Here is a 17,613-nt window from a genome sequence, read left to right as displayed (position 1 = left end):
TGGCTTTACATGAACATTATCTAAACTGGACTAGAAGGCAGTATAATGAGAGGTGGACTTGGGAAATCAAAGGATGGCTTTAGAGTAAGACAGCTCTGCCACTCCTGCCTGAGTGGTTTTGTGAGCAAGCCATATAGCCCTGCCAAGCCTCACTTTACTCTTGTATTAAATTGGGATAGTAATCAGGATAGTAATTTTCACACCGTTGTGAGGAATGAAAATCTCCTGCAAGTTAAGGGCTTAACACTTAGAAGCAAGGCAAACTATATTTGTTGAACTTATGTCTCATGGTTGGCATTCAGTTAACTTTAGCTATGCTGATGCAGGTCTGTAAACATAGGAGTCAAAGTTTCTATGTATAGTTGGCTAAAATGAGACCAATATACCTATGCAAAAGTAGTGTGTACCATGTTTTTTTGATTAATCAGATATTATGGAGTCTATGTATCTGATTCTCCAACTGTTTAGGTTTGAGTTAGGCATTTTATTTAACAAGTTCTGAGTTTATATATGTTAGTGTATAATAAAACATTTAAAACCATTGTTTAAAATTGAAAATAGTTGCGAAAATACAGAACTTGTCTCTAGTTGCTGCAAGTAACCAAAGTCATGAGATCGCTTAGGCATTGTAACAAATTCTAGAAGAAACTATTCCCAAAGACTGTCTTACTGGAGATATAGAGAGATGTGCTGGATTTCTGCCTTTAAAAAGAGGCATTGGAAGCATTTTTTTTGAGCAGAAGACACCCAGAAGCTGCATGCCAAAGGTTGGCAATGGTCGTTGTCTTATCAATTCTCTTGGGTAGCCAGACTTGTCAGTACCAGTTTAAAATGTCTGCTCCCTGAATCTCTAAATTCAAAGAATTTAAATTTTGAAGCTCAACATTATTCTTCCACAAGATACAGCTTTGATGTATGATGGCTTCTCCCTCAGTCAGGGGAAAGTATTGATTTAAATATTCTCTGCTCCTAGTCCTTCTTGGGGTGCAGGTGGTGGGGAGTCCCCATGGTGCTCACTACTCTTCCACTATTTGAAGCCAGCTATGGTCCTTTCCCAGGGTGCTTTTTCTTAGACAACTGACCCCAGTGCCTGTAACCATCTGATTTTTGGGCCACCCCCATTTCGGGGAAAGTGAGTCATCCAACAATGGCAACGCAGGCCCAAGCGACCATCATAATTCATCCAGGGACTGAAAGGTCAACACCAAGCTTGCAGACAGGAGGCGACCTCCGGAGCATCTCCCATTACCACCTCGTTGCCCCGCCCACCAGAGTTTAGGGGGCGGAACGGGCCAATCTGGAACTCCGCCCCTCCAGCCTTGCGTCACTGGCGGAAGTGACGCAATCCCAGAGCCATTTCCGGCGGGCAGAAACTAGGAAGAAACTTGGAGCCGCCAAGGCGCTCCAGCTACCAATCGCCGCCGCCGCTGCTGTGCCCTGTGGCCCGGGCCGCGCTGAGCTGTCGGGAGGCCTGACCATGGGGCAGCGCGGGCCCACCGCAGTGTGAGGCGCGGAGCCTCCCGCGGGCTCCCCTGACAGGCCGGGGACCGGCAGGCGGGAGGCGTCGTTCGGCCGCGGTCGCGGCTCCGGCCCGGGCATCATGAACATAGACGTGGAGTTCCACATCCGGCACAACTACCCCTGGAGCAAGTTGCCCGCCAACGTGAGACAGGTACGGCGGGGACCTGGGGCCGTCCCCGACCGGCTCGGCTCCGCCCCACTGTCACCTGCTCGTCCCTCCCCCGGAGCCCGCGCTGGCTTCTCTCGGCTGACTCCTGCCCTTTCCTCTGCCAGATTCTCTGGAAAACCGACTCTTGGCTCAGGAGGGGGCCATCCTTAAATGGGACGAATGGTGTTCAAAGAACTCGCCTTGTGCCTTTGCGCTGAGCCACCAGGCGCCAGGGATACCCACATTTAAAACACGGTCCTTGACCTCCACAACTTGAGGAAGATGCAGAAGGGACAGACAGAAATGAATGCGATACAAGGGATAGCAGCTCAAACGTGCCTCCATCGTAGTGTAGATCGGGAGTAAGCAATATAGTCCATGGAGCATTGCGAGGATGTGTAGAGGAGGCATTCAAATTGGGCCTCGAGAGGACCAAGAACAGTAAAAGAAGAAGGAAAAGAATTTTTTTCTAGGTAGACGGAACATCCTTTTCAAAGGCTTGTCAGTGAAAAAACAAGTCTTGAGAGTAGGGAGCAACTGAATGTCACCACAATTTGGAGTTGTTTGTATATTAATATATTTGGAGGTGGAGTTTGGTAAGAGAGTGGCAGTAGTAGCAGATGAGGCTGAAAAAAAAAGTCAGGGACTGGTTTTGAAGGAAATTGCATGCATTGTTTTGTTGCACTTTATAGGTTAGAAGTGATGTATCAATAAGAACGACATGCGATGTTTGAGAGGCAGTGCTCAAATTTTTGAGTGGCAGTTTTACTCAGTTGTTTAACAGGTATTTATTGAGCAACTACTAGGTAGTTTGCACCAGTAAACAAGACAAAGACCTTGCTTTAATGGAGCTTATGTTTTAGCAAAGATTAAGTAAACAAATGAGTAAATACATAACACAGGAGTTGGTGTTAAATCTTATGAAGGTTGTGATAATGTGCTACCTACCTATAAGGTACTGTTTTTCTGGTTACTGTTTCTCTGATCTTCAGTTCCTCCCATTTATACTTGGTTGACAGTGACATTTTTTGTTTTCTGTGGATGCTGGGCAAAAGTATTTTTGGAAAGCTTGGAATGCTGGTGGTGATAGTGAAAAAATTATTGTAGTTTACTTGCCTTCCTTCCTCTTTGGATCTAGGAAATGAGTAATTTCCTAAATCTAGGGTCTGGTGATTCATCATTTGACCAATGATTAATCTTTTTACTTTAAGACACCCAAACCTAAGAAAGTGGAAAGAGAACTTTCAGGGACTTACAAGGACAGTGGTTGACCTTTGTGGCATTCATTATCTACAAGTAGAAAAACAAAGCTCTAATTCTGAAGGAATACATTTCTCTTGTTAAATTTGTTTGAGGGCTTTAGTGGACAGTTTTGTTCTTTAGAGTTCTGTGGCATATCTGAGGATGAGTACAAGAACCATAGTCCTTGTTTTTCTTTTCTTTATTTTCATCTTTTCTCTGTTCCTGTTTTTATCAAAATAAGTATAACATTATTAAAGATACGTGATTAGATTTTGACTAGCATGAATAATTGATTTTAATTAGTATTGGCAGAAGGTTTTTGAAACCTTACTTATGTTTATTAAAAAACAATCACAGGACAGTGTTAAAATTAGGCCCAAATCTGAAATTACACTGTGGTCTGTCCTTGTCCCTGCACTGCCCCCTCTCCCCCCATGAAATTACTTAAAACATGTAAGCTGTTTTAGCTTAGTATAAGTTTGGCCATTTGTAGATGTTGCAAAATCCATCTGTACAAGTTTGCTTCCTTAGACTTTCTCTATTCTTACCACTGTTTCATAGGTCAAACTCTGTCTGTATCAGCTGTATGGTCTCCTGCCCACAGACTTCTCATCCATTCTTCATTCTGCACTGAGGGTGGGGCTTCTAAAGTGCAAACCCAGTTCTATCACTAAATATCTCCTTTATATTATAGTTTCTTTTTGAATCTCACTCAGATACTCCTCCTGGAAGGTTTTTCTGACCTTAGTCTGGGGTAGTTGCTCCTTGGATATGTTTTCATTGTATTTTATTTCTCATCCATCTAGGTGCTCACACCAATATGGTGTATTTTGTGGTTACATTACTTGTTATGCTTTTTTTTTTTTTTTAACCATGAGTACCTCTACAGAGTTAACTTTTAGTAAACACTTGTTCAGTTGAATGATGCCATCAGTCTGAGATTTTTTTTTTCCTGGGGAAGTAAAGCTCAGTCATTTTAAAAGCAGGAAATATTTTTTGTAAGGGAAGAATATATTTTGGCATTATACAAATGGAATATTCTGATGATTTCCAGTAAGTTTTGATGAGTTTAATTTGGAAATGAGTCACATTTCATAGTTCTGAAAGTTGGCGGGAGGAAATTCATATTTTTAAAAACATATTTCAAGCCATTTTTTTCATGTGGATGGAGTGAAACTTTCTTTTTTAAAATATGATAAAGGTCACACTGGAGTTTAAAAAAATGCCTTAAAAAGTTGTGACTAGGACCATCTGATTCAGGATTTTTCTGTAGTTTATCAATTGCTTGTATTTATTGTTCAAAACAATTCATAGTCCTTTTATTTTAAGAGAAATCTTATGATGAGGTTCTGTGTAATGCACAAAGGGTCAATTGAAAAAAGAAGTGTGTATTTTTACGGGAGAGAAGTGTGCATCGGATGGTATACATTGAGATTGGGGTTTGTAGGAATAACAGCTTTAGAAGGTCTTCATGCTTTTAGAATAATCTGTACAATGAATGCTTTATAGCTAGTACCTTATTCCTATGTCCCTCTTGCCTCTGTTATAGCTCCTTTTATATGCAGACTGACTTCATTTGTCAGGCCCTATCAGTATTTCTATAAGACCAGCATTGTTTCAGAGTAAAATGAGTTCTTAAAAAACTATCTGTGGTGGTAACAATGTTTTAAAATGTTAATGGTGGGAGATTTGGGGTAGAAATAGAGGAGAGCCAAAGAATCTCTGTACAAAGATATTTTATTGTACATTTTTTGTTTAGAAAGGAATTAAGTTAACTTTTATTGTGGTTTTGGGGTATTTGTGTACACATTTGTATATTGATTGATTGGGGCCATCAATGCTTAATGTCTAGTGCAAAACTTAACATGTTAATAGATTTTATATTTTGTTATGAGACTTATAAATAATGGGTCCATATATTTTGTGTGAGTGGTTTGATTTATACTTTTAATTGTGGACTTACTAGGAATAGAGTTTGAAAGGGAGGAAATGGTTGTTAAATTAAAAGACTTATTTTGAAACAGAAGAACAAAGATTAGAACTTGTTAAAGTTTAGCAAAATTCATGCTTGTGTGAGTATGCATGTGTATGTTTTGTGTTTCTTGAGAAAGAGACTTTTATTTGGTGGTAGAGCTACAGGAAACCTTTAAAAGTACCACAGAAAGCTTAACATTTTGAATCCCCTAAATATCTTCATTATTGACTCTGACTTTGTGCTACATAGAGGATGGTGGAATAGTTTCTCCATAATGAATTCTACTCCTAATCTTACAAATCTTTTAATGTTACAAACAGATGAAAATAGTATAAGTACATATATTCTGGCAGTAGTATGAGTTCTGTTTAACTTGTGGTAATCTAACCTAAATGCAGAAAGAAAGATACTTAATTTTCTCACATTATGTACCACCAGTGTGTTCAGTTATGGGTCAGTTTATTTAGATGTGAGTTTCATCTGTCTTTTTATGAAGAGTGCCTTAAGCAAAAGATTTATGGAGGTTTGCTTTGCTTTCAGAAACCTATGGTAAGAAATATGATGAACTGAATCCTTTGATCTGTCATTAAAGATGTCTAGTTTCACTTTGTAGTGTGTCGGGAAGACCATACCTAGTAATTAGAAGGGAGAGAGCCCATGTATATTAAGTTTAGGAACACACAGTAAATATAATGTTGGCTGTAGTCAAGCAAACTTGTTCTTTCCTTTCATGAAGACTCCCATCTTTGAACTGAAAATACTGAAATGCATAGCTAGAAAGTATTTTACTTATTAAATACAGTTGACCCTCTGTAACTATGGGATATTCATCTGCAGATTAAACCAGCTGCTGATCAAAAATACTGAAAAAAATTATGTCTATACTGAACTTGTACAAACTTTTTCCCCTTACTTTTATTCCCTAGGTGATATAGTTTAAGAACTATTTACATAGCATTTATGTTGTATTATGTATTATAAATAATCTAGAGATGATTTAAAGCATACAGAAGGTTATGTGTAGGTTGAATGCAAATGCTGTACCATTTTGGGTAAGAGACTTGAGCATCCCTATTATCCTCAGGATAGTGGAAGCAATGCCTCCAAGATTCCAAGGATGGCTGGATGCCAGAATTCTAAAACAGTTTTCTAATGAAGCCACAAGGAAATGGCATTTTAAAGAAGCATTCTTAAGTACATTTGAAACACACATTATCTAGAAATTTTAATCTTTAATAATTTTAGTTCTCTGTTATAAGTGACTACGAGTCAGGAATCTGTCTATCCATAGTTGCTGTTCTTCAGTTTGAAAAAATGTAGGTGCAAGACACTATCCATCCATTCATTTAACACAAATTGGGAGTGTTCAAGAAGGAAATCGCTATTATGTAGAACTTTGTTAAGTGAAGTTATGCTCACACTGCTCTTTGATATTCAGTATTTTGGGCAATTTTAGTAAATAATTTTAGAAAGGCAGACTAAAAAGAAACATTGAACTTTTGCTTTAATACCGAAGTGGGAAAGTTAATGTAGCAAAACTTAAGAAAGTATTTCTTATTTAGTTCTGGAAATTAGAGAAGCCGGGATAAAGTTAGGAGTCATAGTTTTGACATTTTCTGGGAGAAAAAAGTAGTAGTATTCATTTTGCAAGCTGTTTAATATTTATTTGAAATTTCTTTAGAGTCTTGGAAATTCACAGAGGGAATATGAAAAGCAGGTTGTCCTGTACAGTATCCGCAATCAACTACGATACAGAAATAACTTAGGTGAGTAGAGATGTTATATATTTCATGGTATTGAAATTATTCCATGTTTAAACCTTTAAGGAATGCTGTACTGATCCATTCAAAATGAAACAATTTTTATTAGCAAGTATAATTTTCTTTCCAATTCTGATGAAAATTATTTTTTAAGAGTATTGTTTATAGGTTCATTTTTCCTGTAGAATATTAATCCTAATTCAGTGTTCTTTTTTTGCCTGGGGTGATAAAAGGAAAAGTTTAGTTTTTAATAATTTTTAACTTTGATTTTTTTTTTGCTGCTATAAATTTTCTAAATAATAAGACTTTAATGAAAAACTTAACTATAATAATTGGAAAATTTTTAAACATAGTTGGTTTCATCATTTTATAAACTCCAAATTTTAAAATATTTGCTTTTTATTTGTTAGATTGATTTGGTAATTAATTTGGTATATTAACTCTTATATTTAATTTTTATTTTTGTAGTGCTGGAAATTGACCCCTGGGCCTTGCACATACTAGGCAAGTGCTCTACCACTAAAATATACCTCTAGTCCTGAGACACTTTTTCTATATAAACCTTTTCCAAATGATTTTTAAAAATATACTTGAGTTCATTGAAAGCTAACATGCAATTTGTCTATTTTGAAAAGCGATATCTAAGCTGGGTACATGAGTGGTGTGTGCTTATAATCCTAGCTACTTTGTGAGGCTGAGGAAGGTGGATTTCAAGTTTGATCTTATCTTGGTCAACATAGTGGGACTCTGTTTCATGTGAAGGAAAAAAAGTAACACAGTAAGGGATTTGAGACTCTGGCCTTTGTTTCCTACCTTTTTGTGTTTTCCAATTTAAGATTTATTTCTCTACTTAAATGTACCATTATACATTTTACTTTTATGCTCAGGTCTATTTCTTGGGGTATAATTGTTCTTTTTTTCCAACTTAGAATATTTTATTTTTTTTAACTTACATACTTTAAAAAATTGATATTGGTTTGTAAAGTATTTCTTACTACATTTATAGTGACTATGTAACTAAAAGACATCTGAAAAAAAACTGGAAAATTTCCTTCTACAGTTAAACATGTCAAGAAAGATGAACGCAAATACTATGAGGAGCTGCTAAAGTACAGTCGAGATCACCTCATGCTGTATCCTTACCACTTATCAGATATTATGGTGAAGGGTCTGCGGATAACACCATTTTCCTACTATACTGGGATTATGGAGGTAAGTTTATAGTGTGAGTGAACCATTAAGAATGGGGTGGGACTGCATATCAGGTCTTCAGTTCAGCCCACAGCTACACAAAGAGATAGGGGATGGAAGAAGCTACATTCTGAGTTAAATTCTGCAGCTAATTGGAACTCACAGGAGCAAAAGCTTCCTAAGTGACTAGAATCTCTTTTGGTAGTATGTATTTAAATGCATGTTGGTAGAGCTGTGACCTTTTCTTAGGATAGAATCTAGGATCAGGATGAAGTATGGAGATACTAGAACCCTGAGCTCTAACGAGGCATTCTTGTATAGCTTCCATAGGGCAGAGGGTACAGGGCAAATGTCTGGGATTCATAGATTCATTTAGAGTGTTGTGAGAAACCCAGACTTGAAAGTCTGTTCTTCTGTTACTAGGAGGGGACCATAGAGTAAGCCCTACAGTGTGGCATGCTTGCTTTAGGTGACTAAACTAAGATCTCACCACTTCCTGTAATAACTGGTGTTGTTTGTCAATATTAATGTATATTTATACACATGATTTCATGTAAGGCAGTTTTGCATTTCAAATTTTAAATTTCTTATTTTTAAAAGGACATTATGAACAGTGAGAAAAGTTATGATTCATTGCCCAATTTTACTGCTGCTGACTGTAAGTATTTAATTGTACCCAGGGAGGTATGTTGAGATTTTGTCTTTGTGCATGCATGGTATTGTCTGTCAGTATTTCGATGTGATTTAGTCTGAGACGTGAAAAATGAGAACAGCTAGAACATTGTTAATGGAAATTTTATTGTATAATACACATCAAGTGTAAGATTTAATCTAAATGTCTAAAAGAGGAACATTTTGGAGTGGTAGAATCAGGAAAATAGAACTAATCATATTTTTAGAGAATGAATTTTTGTTTTGGTATTTGGACTCTATTTACCAAATGAAGGAAGAAAATGTTTGTACAATATTTTTACAACACGATATATACGGTTTCTACCAACATAATTTGTTGGTGTTTTATTATGCTTATTTTAATGAAGTATGTATTTGAAATATGACATAGATCTGTTGTATAAGAAGCTTTGCTGAGAAGTACATTTGTACTTCTTAAAATTGGGAGCACTTCTGCTTTTTAAAAATGTTCTCTTTCAACATTGTTCAAGTTTTAGCTTGAGTTCCTCTCTCCCACAGTTTTTTAGTTTAGTTTTCTTTTATACTTTAGATTTTTTTTTTAATTTGATACTGATGAACTGTGTCAGTAATTAAAAGATGAATATAAGCTAAGGGTTTTTACTAAAGTCACTTGAGAGTATGTGATATTTCAAGATATTAAATGTTTTTAAAGGAAAGGTTTTTTTTTTTTTTTAAAGGTCTGAGGCTTCTTGGCATAGGAAGGAACCAGTATATTGATCTTATGAATCAGTGTAGATCATCAAAAGTAAGTCATTTCCCTTTCTTTTTCCTTGTTTGGCATCTTTATCACAGTCTTTTTTTTTTTTTTAAATGGTAGAAGTAGTGAATTATAATTTCTTTGAGCAAATACCATATAAAAATAATTCCTGAGTATTCTCTAGGTTACGGTTTAAGTGATTATTAAATTTAAAATCAGCATAAAACATTTAGTTTTTAAAATTAATTTTGCTCTGCTTTCCCATCCTGGACTTGGAGCTCAATTAATGGGTGTATAAGTACATATTTTCAAGTACACTTTTCACCTCTTGGCTTTCATTTCTGGATTTTGATTCAGGTTTAGGGATTAATAATTTAAGGTAATTTACTTGAAACAAATTAAGAATGACTTTCTCCATTCAAGTTTATTTAGAATAGTAAGATTTTAAAACATGAGAATTTAAAAGATATTTATTTTTCCTGGTAGAAGCAAACTTACATGATTGGATAAAAGAAGAAAGTGGTCATTTTAGGTTGTCTGCTTGTCTGCAAATTCTCAAGTGTTTGTATTATTGCAGAAATTCTTCAGAAGGAAAACGGCTCGTGATCTTCTGCCCATAAAGCCAGTAGAAATCACCATAGAGGCGTGGTGGGTAGTACAGTCTGGATATATCACAGAAGATGACATCAAGGTAGAGATCTTTAAAATTAAAACCAGAATTTTTAAAACTTACTTTTACAACTTTTAATTGCTGTTATATAATATTTTTAAAAATAACAATATTGGTTTCTTATAGAAAATTAAACTCATTTAAAATCTGAAATAATCTTAGTAGGGTAGGCTATTGGTAGTTTCCAAGATGCTTTTTAACAGTGAGGGAGACTTGACATAGTTCAGGTACCGTATCTGGGCATGTTCATTAGGCAGTAAGTGATATATGATACCATAGCTACCAACAGCAATGATATGGCTGCCATTGCTTTTGAAAACTTGTTGTGTACTTGTGTGACATGTACTTTTGTTATATTTGCTGCTTATATTGTTTCAAGTAGTTCTTATAGCAACCCCAAGGGAAAGTATTGTTTGTATCCCATTTCACAGATGAGGAAAGTGAGCACAGAGCAATTAATTAATGACTCAAATTATGATAGTAGAGGTCAAGGATTTTTACCTAGACTGTTTGCTATGGAACCTGTGTGCTAATCATTTTGTTGAATTACTATACTGAAAAGATAGATGCTTCAGTATTATGATAGTGTCAAGATCAGGAAAATAGTATTCCTGTTGGTCTAACCACATTTAATATAAGTTTTATATATTTTGAAGGGGGTGTTGATTTAGAGGAATGTGTGGGAGAGGAGTATTGAGAGGACCTCGAGACCAGGTCATATCTATGTGTAGTTGAATGTAAGTGAGTAGATGGCCTTTTTTGGGAGTGGTCTGTATTTAATTTTTTCTGGAAGTTATATTAAAGCCAATAAATACAAGGTTTAGAAATTTGGCTTCAGAATAAGTACTTTCTAATGGAGTTGTCAAACTGCGTCATAAGCTAATGAACCTTCTTGTCTCTGAAAATGAATATGTGAATATCTGGAATTCGAATCAATTTCTGTTTTGAGAGATTCAGAATCAGCAAATGGATCTGATTCCAGTTCAAAGAAGAGAAGATATTGGTATTTATTAGCAAGACTTATTACTAACCAACAAATATGATATTTATATAGTGACTTCATTCTCTAAATTCTATTGGTATTATAGATTTTGGCAACTTAAGTAATTTATTTCTGTAGATCTTTGAATTCTAGAGTGATAAATGAAGAGTGTATATAGTTCATTCAACTAATGACATGGAATTATTGATTTCAATAATGAATAGATTTCAGGAGACTAAAGAATTAGTTAATTTGGACAGAACTTAATTGGAAATATTTTGCTTTTCTTAGATATGCACTTTGCCTGAGAAATGCGCTATTGATAAGATCATCGATTCAGGCCCTCAACTCTCTGGATCACTAGATTACAATATAGTACATAGTAAGTGGTTAGTAGAAATGGTCTTTTGTCAATATAAAAGCTTGTTTTAAACCATTGAAAACTAATAGCAATTACTTACCAGTTAGGCACAAATACTACTATTTCCTAAGGGTGTGACTCTAGTGTGACTCTAGTCTGTTGTTTTCCACTTAGTGATATACACTAGAAATTTATACAAATGAATGGTAAGAAAAATTTTAATAGTTATGAATATATATAGGAAACCAAGATTTTAAAACTTTAATATAATTCGTTTTCTCTTCTGTTTTACTTTTTTCATCTTCACATAGCATTACTTTAAGAATTTTTATGGAAATTAGGAGTCTTTTTTAAAATTAACTGTTATTAATTTAATAAATGAGATAAAACAAAATGCTTTTGCTTCTGTAGGTTTATATAACAAAGGATTTATTTATCTGGATGTACCGATATCTGATGACAGTTGTATAGCAGGTAAGTCTGGGCTAACATTCTCACTGGTTTTTGAATAGCTACTAGGTGTGGGGCACTACATATCATCCCAATAAATTAGACAAAGATCATTCTAGAATCTTAGGTGTTAAGATTTTTCAAGGAAAAACATTTATTATTATATTGTAATCATTATAATAGTTTACTTAAACTTTTTATTTTCATTTTTATGTTATATTTATCCTGTATTAACCTTGAAGCAGAGTTCTCAGAATCTCAGATTAGATCAGTGTTTCTATAAATTTCATTATCACCTTTTAGTCTTGTTCAGTGCATAGCATTTCTTACACATATTCAGCAGTATCATAGAACTGTATATTTTCCTCGTAATACATCTTATTTTTATATGTTATTGTAGTCTTCTTTGTTTTTATTTCCTTCACCCTCCCTCCATCTGTTTAAGTGAGACCAATATTAAGAGGCTGTGTATTTATTTCCTTCTATATCTAATGAGTATATTAATTTATTAAACCCTTTCCCTGTTGCTGGTTATTGAGGTCATTTTTAGTTTTTTGCCCCTACAATAATGCTAATAAGGTTATTAATATCCTTTTTCTGTAGTTTAAATTTCTTGCCATTTTGTAGAAGCACTTATAATATTCAGCACTTGTGTGTCACAAGTATGTTTTCTAGTGTGTTTTAACTGTTGTTTTTGCTTATGGTATTTTAAAATTCATACTAAGATATCTAATATTTATGTATTTTATAAAGTGTCAAATTCCAGTATTCCATACTGTTAACAAATAAGTGGTGACAGAGATTATTTGGTGATGTGAAGGAAATATTTTCCCATGTCAGTGATGAATCTTGACAGGTTATTTTGCTGTGGTGTATTTTGACCTTTATTTGGGCTAACATGTATTTTCAATTCTTTAGTAATGCATTTTTAATCATGTGCATACATGAGTTCTATTTTAAACTTGGAAAGACAGCTAAAATGTTAAATGAAATACTAATTTGGGTTTCTATAGTTGATGGTGTAAAGAATAGAATACTAGTTTAAAAATTTAAAAACCTTTTAATAAAGAAATGATTTCTGGAAGACAAGTAATAGTGGTTTCCTGTTGCAGTTGGAATATATGAAAGCATTATTCTAGTTCCTGTTCTTATCTGATAAACTGACACTGACTAATTTGAGATCCACCTAAAAAGATTAGTCTTTGTTTCATTTTGACTGACAGTTTGAACACTGACTCACATTAGCTCTAAGTTCTTTTGAAAGAAGCATTCACAGAAGGGCCAAAGGGATGGCTGCTCCATTACAGTGATGTATTCTGCCACATTTAGTACTTGATAGTTTTTGGTGATACAGACAAATCCATGAAATTATAACTGCTTAATTCACCCTACTTTTCACCATGTTGCCTTTCTAGCTGGGCCCTAAGTTGGAATAAACCTATGAGAGAAAAGCAGGTTGGCAACATGGAAACCACGAAGTTCAACACAAAAGACACCTGAAGATGATTTCAGAGGAGGCATTTCAGAAATGTTTCAATAAAAGTACAAACAGTATGGGTGATAAAACAAACATAGATGAGGGGGGACAAATACTTTGAAGGAAATATTCTTTTTCAAAAAATTAAAATAATTTTTTTTAGTTATAGATGGACACAATACCTTTATTTTGTTTATTTTTATGTGGTGCTGAGGATTGAACCCAGTGCCTCACATGTGCAAGGCAAGCACTCTAGTGGCTGAGCCACAACCCTAGTCCTAGGAAAAATCTTTATAAAGTCTCTGTTATTGAATTAAATATATTTCATCATTGATCATATTTCCTAGCTGCATATTTTATGTCTGCCCTTTTATTGCTTCTAGATTTCTGTTATGCTTGAGTGGAATGCTTTCAGGATATATAACTAGTCTAAGAATCTTGGAAACTTTAGCTATCCATGTGTTTAAATCTGTAGTTTGTTTGGAACTTTAATATTTGATGTGAGATAAGGGTCCAGCTTGGTTTTTTTTTATTTGAATAGCCAGTAGCATTTGCGGAAATGCTAGCTGTTTTTTCATTAACTCATTTATGTTGAGTGGAAGTATGACTTTTGTCCCATACTGAATTCCCCTCTATATTGGATCTAATTCTGATATCCTTTTATCTCCCAATGAGACCATGTTTTCTTGATTATGGTGACTTAGAGTAACTTTTAGTATTTGTTGTGACCAGGTTTTCCTTGTGACTATTCCAAGATATTTTTTCTTTTATTTACTCATTTATTTAACATTTTTGAGTAGGGAATACTTATGATGCAAAATTCTAAATTTACAAATAAGTGTAAGAGTCTGTCTCCCACTTTTGTGCTTAAGCTACCCAGTTTCTCGTATCCTTTTAGGAGTAAATCTTTGCACATGGGCTTGTACATATACATGCCTATATGCATGTCTGTATATATACTTTTTGATGTGTTTTTATTTTTTCACAGATGAGGTGTGTATTTTAGTTCATACTTTCAGTTTTAACAATATATTAGAGACTGTTCCACTTTTTTTTTTAATATAGAGATGCTATAATTGTAGCTTAGGAAAATTTCTATACTCTTAATGTCTTGGTTTCTTTATCTCTAAAATAGGGGTAATTAGACTAACTGTATAACTCACAGGGTTAAGAGGGTTAAGTGAAATTGTATATGTAAAGTACTTGGGAATAGTCCAGTGTTTAGTAAGTGTTTCATAATTGTTCAGTATTATTTTCACACAGCTTCTAGTATAGGAAAAGAAGTAATGCCATTAAATATGGGATTTCCAAAATATTTCTAAAAAGAAGACTTTCATCCTTGAAGTCCCTAGATAACTGGAAATCATAGCACTAAGTTAGAAAAGGACAGGAACCAGATCTATAAAGTGTATAACCTGCCCTGAAATGTACATTGTAGTTATATAGTATTTTAATTTTAATCACTTGTATTGTGTCTTATGTTTTGCTTTTAGGAAGAATTTAAGTTTTGTGTACAATGAGATGGCATTAGGGCCAGGGGATACAGGAATACCCAAATGCTGCTATGCATAGACACTCCTTTCCCAGGATATTTTCATGGGAAGCGTACACATGGGAGAATGGCAAAGAAAAGCATAGTGCTTCTTTATCACTGGCTGGCAAAGATTTCTGGTAAATGAGATTTAGAGCATTTGGACCAAATGAGTATGAATGAAGCTTCAGGTGGACAGCAGTGTTTGGGCCACATGTGTAGAGGGAGGTCTTAACCTTCTCACTATTGTGGAAGAGAGAGAGTACAAAGTCCCAAAGAGCAAATTATACTGGTGACTGCTGATAATTGGGGCAGTCATGCAGATTAAATTCCCCTTCTTCTCAGGATACAGTGAGGTGACAGGGAGAAAGGCAGAGAGCCAGTACTTTCCATCCGTCTGGTCTCTTCTTAAAGTCCTTTTCTGCTTTGGCCTAGTCAGTCCTGCTGCCTGTGAGGCATGGCACATACATCAGAAACCCTTTGCACACTTCCCCTTTCTGAAGCAGCCTCCATACACCTCTGCCTTTGGACCAGGTCCATGTCTTTCAACAGTTTCTCTGCCTCAGTAACCCTGAGAGTTCTGTAGAGAATTAAATAATTCTTTGCAAATTTTTGTGGTCTCCCTTCCTAGTTCTTTCTATGTAGGTATTGTTGTATGTGACCTAAACTTTGGGAGTTTATGAAACTTTCTGTGGGGTAGATAAAATAAATCAAAAGTTATATTCAGTTCCTAAGGAGGAGGATTCTCTTTTTTGAATAGATGTTTTCTTTTTTTTTTTTAAGAGAGAGAGAGAGTTTTTTAATATTTATTTTTTAGTTTTCGGCGGACACACATCTTTGTTTGTATTTGGTGCTGAGGATCAAACCTGGGCTACACGCATGCTAGGCAAGCATGCTACCGCTTGAGCCACATCCCCAGCCCAAATGAATAGATGTTTTCTTTTAAAAAAATCATGTAACTAAGAAAAGTCTATTTTGTTTATTTTAGTTCCTCCTCTTGAAGGTTTTGTAATGAATCGAGTACAGGGTGATTATTTTGAAACTCTACTCTATAAAATATTTGTTTCAATAGATGAGCACACTAATGTTGCAGAGGTAAGTGTGTTAACATTTTGTGAAAAAAAAATCTTAAGAAATAAGTTTATGTAGAGTATGTAAAAAATTTTTAATAATATGGTTAAGATGTGTTCAAATTCTATTCATTGAGAAATTGAGAGACCTTTAATACATTTAAATGTCACCATTCTTAATTCATGTAAATGCCTAATAAAATTTTTATATCAATAATTTATAATTTGGTTAAATAACTTTGTATACCTCTTCTTAGTAAAGGTTTATATACTATATTTTCTTTTATTAGAGCATTACATTCATACGTAGTATTTGGGTTCCCTTTGACATAATTATACATATAAAGAATTTGATTTCAATCCCCATTCCGTCTCCCTTTTTATCCTCCCTTCCCCTTATCTTTCCTGTACTCCATCGATTTTCTTTCCAATCATTTATTTATTTATTTATTTATTGGTTCTGGGGATTGAACCCAGGGGCACTCAACCACTGAGCCACATCTCCAGCCCTTTTTAATATTTTATTTAGAGACAGGTTCTTGCTGAGTCTCTTAGTCCCTCTCTGAGTTCTTGAGACTGACCTTAAACTCATGATCCTTCTGCCTCAGCCTTTCTTTATTTATTTTTGATTGGTACTTTCTAAATATATGTAAAGGAGATATTCCCCTTGGTACATTTATGTATATGTATACATATAACATGATTCTTTTAATTCATTCTGTATTTCTTTCCTTTCGTTTCTTCCTTTCTGTAATTTTCCTTTTTTTTTTAATTTAGGAATTTTTTTAATTTAAATGAGACAAAATTAAAGAGTAAGGAATCTTAAATCGTTATGGTCACTACCTAGATTTATATTACTCTTAGTATCTTAGTGATAAAGAAAGAAAAAAAAACCTCTGAATTAAAAATTTATTCAGTCTTTCAATTATTGATAATTAATTTTTTTCTGATAATGATTACATTTATGTATTATTGCTGTATGGTGGCTAATAATTCTAAGATGAAAAAATAAATTTTAATTTAATTTTCAGCTTGCCAATGTCCTTGAGATAGACTTATCTCTGGTTAAGGTATGTTATATTTATACTCTTTGTAATGTGACCGATACATTTTACTAGTTGATTTTTATTTTGATACACTACTGAGAAACAAAGGTATGAGGAATTGTTATTAGCTGCTTTGGGAGAATGCACAGTATAGGCATGGTTTACAGAGAGACAAAAGGGCAAGATGAGGTGCCCTGAATTAGTTTTTTACTGATGAAATGAAAGAGAGCACTAGCACAAATGGGTGCAGCAAGGGAGGCCTGATTGAGATCTTGTAGGGAGCCCAGTTAGTGACACAATTTTGCCTCATTGGAGTAGATGTAGGAGGGCGAGGCCAGAGAGGGGGGAGCAGGCCTCCCTCAGCCCCCACCACACAATTGTACATATGAAGACCTGAACAGGCCTATTAAAAAGGCTGTTTTTATTCTAACTGTAGTGTGAAGTGTTTGAGGATCACTAGAGGCATGTCTCTTATAGTATGTTTTTTCTTTACAGATATTTTGATGTGTAGTTTATTTTAAATGCTAATTTTCTACATATTCCTTTCAGAATGCTGTTTCAATGTATTGCCGATTAGGCTTTGCCCATAAGAAGGGACAAGTAATAAATTTGGATCAACTTCATTCATCGTGGAAGAATGTTCCATCCGTAAACAGATTAAAGTAACTCATTTAGTGTGACATATGAAAGTTTTCTTTTGAAAAAAAATTAATTGTATACAAAGAAATTTTATTTATTCAATTTGTCATTTGTGGTATAAACCTTATATATATTAGTAATTTCAAATATTTTGTATAAA

At 34.6% G+C, this 17,613-nt stretch overlaps 1 protein-coding gene across 3 annotated transcripts in view; it reads left to right on the top strand.

The window, feature by feature from the left end:
* The window catches only part of Fam91a1 (family with sequence similarity 91 member A1), a 60,017-nt gene that overhangs the window by 19,379 nt on the left and 23,025 nt on the right, over window positions 1-17,613 (top strand). Inside the window, exons 1-11 of one of the 3 annotated variants that reach the window (XM_013357225.4) lie at window positions 1,334-1,672; window positions 6,568-6,652; window positions 7,707-7,858; window positions 8,438-8,495; window positions 9,208-9,275; window positions 9,805-9,918; window positions 11,171-11,261; window positions 11,652-11,714; window positions 15,687-15,793; window positions 16,800-16,838; window positions 17,364-17,476. In XM_013357225.4, the coding sequence (XP_013212679.1) occupies window positions 1,601-1,672; window positions 6,568-6,652; window positions 7,707-7,858; window positions 8,438-8,495; window positions 9,208-9,275; window positions 9,805-9,918; window positions 11,171-11,261; window positions 11,652-11,714; window positions 15,687-15,793; window positions 16,800-16,838; window positions 17,364-17,476 (962 nt within the window). In that variant the 5' untranslated portion in view covers window positions 1,334-1,600. Of the gene's footprint in view, window positions 1-1,333; window positions 1,673-6,567; window positions 6,653-7,706; window positions 7,859-8,437; window positions 8,496-9,207; window positions 9,276-9,804; window positions 9,919-11,170; window positions 11,262-11,651; window positions 11,715-15,686; window positions 15,794-16,799; window positions 16,839-17,363; window positions 17,477-17,613 lie in introns of those variants that run through there. The other 2 variants (XM_005316175.5, XM_078016729.1) reach the window with 2 other exon arrangements.

The sequence above is a fragment of the Ictidomys tridecemlineatus genome, chromosome 7 (assembly GCF_052094955.1).
Source record: "Ictidomys tridecemlineatus isolate mIctTri1 chromosome 7, mIctTri1.hap1, whole genome shotgun sequence".
NCBI classification, from domain to species: Eukaryota; Metazoa; Chordata; class Mammalia; order Rodentia; family Sciuridae; genus Ictidomys; species Ictidomys tridecemlineatus.
Note: the sequence above shows the minus strand (reverse complement) of the source record. Positions and strands in the feature narration are given on the sequence as shown.